Source organism: Lactuca sativa, chromosome 9 (assembly GCF_002870075.4).
Source record: "Lactuca sativa cultivar Salinas chromosome 9, Lsat_Salinas_v11, whole genome shotgun sequence".
NCBI lineage: Eukaryota > Viridiplantae > Streptophyta > Magnoliopsida > Asterales > Asteraceae > Lactuca > Lactuca sativa.
In genome coordinates, this window is record NC_056631.2 from 208,214,254 (window position 1) to 208,221,772 (window position 7,519).

A 7,519-nucleotide genomic window follows, 5' to 3' on the forward strand; every position below is an offset into this window, starting at 1 on the left:
ATTTGTTTGGATCAAAAGTGATTAACCCAAAAATCACCCCCTTAATTGGTTTTATCATACCATTCGTTTATAGTTGTGTTGTTTCTTCTTCAATTAGATTTGCCTCTTGTTTTTCTCATTTTGGATACTCATTACTGTAGTAACCAAACTCACCATATTTGTGACATTTAACGTGACTTTTATCCAGGGCACATTCATTACCATCTTGACTCTTTCTGGACCCACGACCTCTTCCCGACCACATCCAAAGTCATCTAGATTTGAACATATATTGCCACAATGATTACATGCATGAAATTTTTCTTCACTAACCAACAACAACCCACCTTGAATGTATCCATTTTCTTCATTCCTTTGAAATGCTCCTCGTATATCGTTAACCTTCCAACAACTTCATCGAATAACATTGATTCCAACTCGAAACATTGCTCTATTGAAGCCATGATTTGAAGAAACAACTTAGGCATCAAGTCTAGTAACCTTTTTCCTAAATCCACGTCTTCAAGCGTTTATCCAAGAGTCCTTGCTTTTGAAGCTAAACCGGATAATTTTGTCACAAAATCATTAAATCACCATCCTTCGTACGTAAACCTTTAAGTTCTCACTTTAAGGTTGCAAGTTAAGCCGCTCTCACCGATCCACTCCCAAATACCATGTTTTTAGCCCATCCCACACTTGAATTGGGTCAGTATAACTCGCCATTTGCAACACCATGTCTTCGGGTATCGCTTGAAAAAAAAGAGCTTGTTTTGACTTCATTTGATCTGAATTTTCATCTAACGCATTTGATTCGACCGTCTCCGATATGCTGTGTGAATCCATAATCGAATTGACTTTGACTTCCCACACCGAATAATTCGTTGGGGTTAAAACCGAAACTTGATACGACAATGGACCTCCTTCTTTAATTATAGATATCATATTCTTCATTTTGGCAGCCCCAACCTCTTTAATTAAGCTTGTTCGAGAGCACTCTTCCACTGATCAAGAAAACAAGGTCACAACCACCTTTACCATGGTCCGTCACTTGTAAAAACGAACATAATCAAAACCAGCTACTATGATGTCTTCTTGTCCGTTTTATCACGCGCATCTGGTTACTCTCTCGCTGTCGTTAAAACAAGTATGATCAAGAGAAATTGGGGTTGCTGCTGAGATGCTTTAACTTGCGATCAAAACCAACTCACACCCTTTCAACATAACCACTTTGATACCATGTGTAAGGTATTGACACGGTAATACCTTTATGCCCAAGAAAAAATGTGCAACCAGTTCGAAAAAAAAAACAAAAGAGAAACAAAATAAACAGAGAAATAACACGAAGAATAAAAAATTATGATATTACTTGCTAATCAAGGATTTTATTGTTGGAAATGTAAATTAAAACATCCTAAACGTTACCCTTATTTATAATAATAAAAATAGTATCTTAATCTAACACAAAAATTACACCAATCCTAAAATACCCTTGGGATTAAAACTGCTTTTGATTTTGTTTGGATCAAAATTGATAAACCCAACAAAGTATAGGTTCATTTAAGTGGTCTACATATACACTAATCCTACTATCAATAGCATAATGTTTATAGAAATTCATTATAATCATCATCAATTTTCACACTTTTTAAACCATCAGCCAAAGTTTAGACAATAGTAAACATCTTTGCAATCTCTTTAGCCAACTTTTCAAGAAATGAGACCAACTTTGTAAAGCCTACATAACTAAAATACATCTCTTATTGAAGCCTTAACATGGTCGAAATACACTAGAAGCGTAGGTACAAATGTGCCTTTGTAGTGAAAATCAAAGGTTAAGAACTTACTTAGAGATGAATTGATGTCATTATCTATGATTTTTACTAGTGCATGATGAAATGAAGCTTCGATTGCATTACTGGATGATATGGTTTTGGATTGATGCTTGGTTTTTTATTGCATTATTGGTAATACACCTTTTATCCAACTAAGTATCTATGTAAGGCTTTTAATTTACAAATGAGCAATGTAACCGACAATATGGATTATTACAGGTCAAAATTTTAGTTTTTAAATAAGAAATGAAAGTTGAATGATAAATAATGCTAAAAAATAATTAAATATGTACCATAATCATAATTCGTTACCCAGTGAAGGTATTATCCCATAAACATGTGTTATTTTCCTTTTCACATAGCTCCTGGATTCATATGATTGTATTGTGCACTTCTCCAATATCTCCTGATTTCGTGGTTAGTGGTAAAGGTGACAGATTTTTTTCATTTTGTACTTTTTTATATATTTTTAATAAAATAAAATCCAAGGTGAGCTTTTTGGTGTATTTATTAAAAAACAATAATAGTTCATAAGTATAGTGTTTGGGAACAACTACATCTACCATGAGTAGTCAACTCTTCTTCACCAGTTCAAGGTCAAACTTCAAAGAGGCATTAACTATTAACCTACCTAAGAATCTCATTTCTCGTTGGCCTCAACTCTCAAACACCAATTACAATCCATTTTAAGCTTATTGACAAAAAAATCAAATATTTACATATTTAAATGTTGTAATTTACACCACTTCCACTTATCTAGAAACGTTTTAAATTTATGTTTTACATATCTATCTTGTTTCTTATTTATTTATTAACGCAAAATTAAATAATTTTATAGTTTTGACAAAACCCCTTTTCCTAAAAAATGTCATTGACGGTGCCGTTGAAACTTGGACACATGTTTTGTACCTTCCCAATCATCTGCCCTTTCACATGCTACACCTTCTAGAAGAACATGAACATGCCTTTCAAGTTCATCAAAAAAATCAAAACACTTCATTTCCATTTTACTTTTTAGCAAATAGAAGTAGACATTTAACAACAATATAAACATTGAACAACAATTAGAATTTTCCAATAAAATCATTCATGGATTTACTACACTAATTTTTGCCTTGTTTTGGTCATATGTACACACAAGACCATCATCATATCTCTTATCTCATATCATATCCCTCTCCCTCAACTCAACTTATAACTATCTTCCTTTCCTTTTCTTCTTCTTCCTCTTCTTCTACCTTCACCTCCATTTTCAGTTTTTCACCTCCCTATTTATATAAAATGTCAGAAAACACCCTCAAAAACCATTAACAAAAGGATCTAAATTTCACCTTCATACCTAAAAAATCAACCCAATTACAACGGGTCTTCTCTCGCTAATTACATCCATCCGAGCTTTTTCACTTCTCAATATCTCTCAAGACTTTCCCTTTCCATTCCATTCCCTTTGATTAAAAGATGATTCTGCAATCGCGGTTTTCTTGATTCAAATCACATGTACATTCATTTCATCGTTTTCATGTCAAGATTGTGCATCATCTGCATCCGAATCACTCCCAGAAGAACTCCCTGAGTCTGAATCTGTAAACAAATTAAAATTCAATCTCATATAAGCAACTAACTCATCTCCCAATAAAAACCTCCTCTTTGCTCACAAATGAACGAAAGACAAGATTCAATACCACTAGAGGAAGATGAATCACTACTTGAGCTGCTTGAACTACTCGAACTGCTACTTCCATTCTCATTATTCCCATGTCCACCTCCTCCTGTACCTTGACCTTGTCCACCACCATCGTCTTTTTCAATCTCCACATGTGGGAAACTGCTCTCCGGCATCTCATCACCTATATCAACATCCTCTTCTCCAGCTTCCTTCTTGCTCTTCTTCATTCCATCAATTTTCTCCATTACTGGAGCCTGAATCAACCACCACAACAGGTTGAGAACAACCGCCACAGAGAAAAGAAAAGAAAAGTTTGGAAAAATGTGGAAGAAAGCTTACATCGTCAATGTCAGCTGAGACGCTAGCTCCTGCCGCTGATGTGTTGTTCACCAACAAAGCTTGTCTCTTTGTCTTGCTCACGAGTTTCTTCCAGTTTGTCACGAACCGATCAAGCTCCCAAAGTGTTTCTGTGTCGAGAGCTTCAATGTCTAGCTCGATTTCATCACCTTCGTGTGCTAAATGATCGTTTCTTTTTCGAATAATCTGGACTAGCTGTGGCATCTTTTCTTGAGGCATACTTTGCAAACCTAACCCTAGTTTCTGCTTCTCTTCCATGTTCATTTCTCGTTTATTTGGATCTTTAGCTCTGGGCTTTGGTAGCTTTCCGATGGCTGATCTTGTTGATGTGGATAACGGTTTCACTGGTTCTACAGGCTGCATTGGCAATGGAGATGGAGAACGTACGGGAGACTGGACAGCGGGTGGGATTATTGGGTTTGAAGCGGTTGAGTGGTTTTGTTTGTTTGAAATGGAAGGAGCGACTGGAGCTGCGGTTTTCATCTTCTTTGATCTTTCAGGGGTTTGAATGTCGTCCCAAGAACTACCATCTATATCGTCAACGGCTGAAAACTCATTCACAACGTGTTGGGTTGCCAATTTCGCCTGGATTGGTCTAAATAATTCTTCAAAATGCGTGAGCAGTTGATCCGCCATTCCGTGAACTTCATCTGTTCTAGGGTTATAAAGCATCGCGTTTTCGAAGACCAGTCTCACATCAGAGGCGAAATCCAACGGAGATGCGTATAAACCCCTTGACAAATTCGATTTAACCGTGCCTAAATCCATCGGACGCTTGATAATTTGATGATAATCGTGAAGCCCTAGAGCAGCAGCGTCCACCGGTTTGTTGAAGACCCAGCTAAGCTTGTGCTTCATCAACTTCGTCAAAACCTGTCTGCACATCTTTAACAAATTCTCGTCCGCTTCACCTCCTCCTGCACTGCCGTTTACCAAACCCTGACGGAAATGTTTCGGCTCTTTGTTGCTAGATCCAAACGGCATCGTAGATGGCTGCCGTTTATTACCCGACAGTTTCTTGAATTTTCCGTTGGTTGATCTAGGGTTTAAATCGCCAGCGTGAATCCGATCATTTAGGTTCCGGATTCTCTCAAGATCCGCAACCAATTTCTTCCGTAGCTCATTAATTTCGCTTTTAGAACACGCAGAAACGTTGTAGCTTACATATCCCCCATGGTTGAAACTATTTCCATATCCGGCACCCCCGCTGGTCTCAATCGGCCTTTGGTTGAACGAATACGCGTCATCCGACGCAGCTTGACTCACAACCACCGCGCAAGAATCAACAGGATGAGAATTGTGGTTGTGTGGCCTGCCGTTAATAGCGGCGTTGGGGAAATGCTTCTTCTTGTTTGATTTGGGTTTTTGGTTAGGGTTAGGGTTAAGGTTAGGGTTCAGATGACGAGGATTATTATTGGAATAATTAGGGATTTCCCCCATGAATGATTGATGTCCGTAGCTCGTCTGATTCCTACTCGCTAACACCGTCGACGCCATGAACCGACAACGACGGCAACGTATTTGCCCCGTCGAGATCCGGATCTATCTCGATTTGAAAGCCAGACAGGCGTGAACGAAAACATGTATCAGTCCCCACACAGAAAACGAACCGGCGACGATGTACACAATATAACGCCGGCGGCCGGCGATCTACTATTAACGACCGGAGAAAAGACGAAAAAAGATATATATAATAATTCGTATATATATTTATGGAGGTGATGACCTTCTAGGGTTTGAGACTGAGCGAAGATTGAAGGGGTTGGGGTTGGTTCTTAAAGGCGATAAGATCTGACCGGCGTAACGACGGGCAGTTTATCCGCCGTGGATTGCTTTCTGACCGCTGATCCAACGGACAATCTCGTTTTACTTGCTGTCTGGGCACCCTGCCCGTCACACCTGTAATCCACGGCTCAGATCCCATCTGTTTGCCGCGTGGCGATATCTCAACCCTTGATCAAAATATCGTGAGTTTTAAGCGCTTTAATTTAGCTTTCTTTTTATGTTTGACAGAGTGGGGCCCTCACACCAGTTCCACTCTCAATCACATATAATGACGTGGACTGGTTAAAAATATGATTTGCCACGCGCCTTGGCACGTGGGATGTAATACAAGCGCGTGTCAAAGGGTATGAATGTAATTGCATTAAAAAAGATAACCGACCTTCTTGCTTTGAAATTACCAAAATAGCCTTGGTGATTGCAGTGCAGCTAGGAAAAGGTAAAAGGGCGTTGGGGTGTTAAAAAATTAATCACCTGTTCAAATATAGTATAATTTATTTTATTTTACCTTTTAGAGGAAACTGTTTTCCGCATTATTTTTATAGTACGTATTTTTTAAAAAAAATATCATTTTTACTGAGACACTTTATTTAAAAAAAAAAAAGAGAGAGAGAGACAAAAATGTTACTATGAAAAATGCTTCCAAAAATAGAAATGCATTAAAAATATACCCTTTTTACACATAAATTGTCCATACAAAAAACTGACAAACTATATAACAATCTTTAAAATATCAAGAAAAATTACCAGTTCAATTATTTTTTTTGAAGTCTGCTTTTTATGAATATATAAAGAAACGAATTTACAGTCATTTACGTTTTCAGAAAATCAAAATAAATTCGTTCGAGAACTGTACATGTGAGTTGATGTTGATGGTTTTTACTGGTTTCCATTAAAAAAAAAAAGCAAGAAGTAAAACGTATAAATTTTTTTGTTATTTTTCACAAAAATTAAAGTTTAACAAAAAATCATAACGTAATTTGTGCTAAAACAAGAAGTAATTATTTTATTAAGAAAAATAAAAGTAAATCTTTGTATGTAAATAAACAGCTGTATTTATTTTTTTTAAATATAGGAAAACTAGCTTTAAAAAGTAAAAATACCATAACAATAATTAAAAAAAAAAAAAAAAAAAAAAAAAAAAAAAAAAACAGCAATATCAAAATAATATAGAAAAATTTATTGTATTAATAATAGAGAGGTACCGTTTTTACAAAAACCCTAATTTGTGAAGATCGGAGAAAGAAAAAGTTAATCGTCGCCGGTGGCCGGAAACCGAAACGTACGGTGTTTTCCGATCTTCAGGCGTGTTTCCGACGAACTAGATTCTGTAGATCTATCGCCGACGGTTTGACGCGGATCTGGTAGGACTTTGTGTGTTGTGGCGGAGGGAAGGATATATATGGTGGCGGCGGCGGCGACGGATAATTGGAGGAACTGATCGGATCTGATAGTGAAGGAGGGTGGGGAATTATTGGGGAGTGGATTAAAGTTTGGGGACGTTTTTTGCGGTTGTAGCGTAAGGATTGTTTTTTAATTTGGGTTTGCATTTCTGACGAATTTGAGTTGCATTTCGCAGCAATTTCAGTTGCATGTCAATTATAAGCACTTGCAAACTTCTAAAACATTTCTTTATTACAAATCCTTAACTACATAAAACACCCTATATATCGGAATTTTTACAAATTAAACCTTAATTTTGTTTCTTTTTCTTTTTCCTTTTTTTTTTTTTCAATTCGACCCATTTAGAAGGTTTATCTTTCGGTTTTATATAAGTTTTTTTTTTTCTTTTTCTTTTTTTTGAAAAAACCTTGTTTTTATTCGGAAAAAAAGCCCACAATATATTTCTGAAATAACTCTCATATTTGACAAACTTTTTGCTTTGGCTCATAATACCTCCGTT

The 7,519-nt window shown here is 36.7% G+C and overlaps 1 protein-coding gene across 4 annotated transcripts; it reads right to left on the reverse strand.

The window, feature by feature from the left end:
• Positions 1 to 2,784: 2,784 nt before the first annotated feature.
• Positions 2,785 to 7,128, reverse strand: LOC111892989 (transcription factor GTE7). 4 transcript variants are annotated; one of them, XR_006186602.2, is made up of 5 exons: positions 6,822 to 7,128; positions 3,817 to 6,045; positions 3,494 to 3,731; positions 3,151 to 3,392; positions 2,785 to 3,079 (listed from the first exon to the last, which is right to left on the reverse strand). XR_006186602.2 is itself a non-coding variant. In XM_023889067.3 (3 exons), exons 1-3 carry the CDS (start codon positions 5,329 to 5,331, stop codon positions 3,334 to 3,336), a joined length of 1,812 nt encoding a protein of 603 aa, XP_023744835.1. In that variant the 5' UTR covers positions 5,332 to 6,728; the 3' UTR covers positions 2,785 to 3,333. The 4 variants fall into 4 exon arrangements, 1 of the variants encoding a protein (XP_023744835.1); XR_006186601.2 differs by having other exon boundaries at positions 3,817 to 6,090; XR_002850747.3 differs by lacking the exon at positions 6,822 to 7,128 and having other exon boundaries at positions 3,817 to 6,728.
• Positions 7,129 to 7,519: the final 391 nt, after the last annotated feature.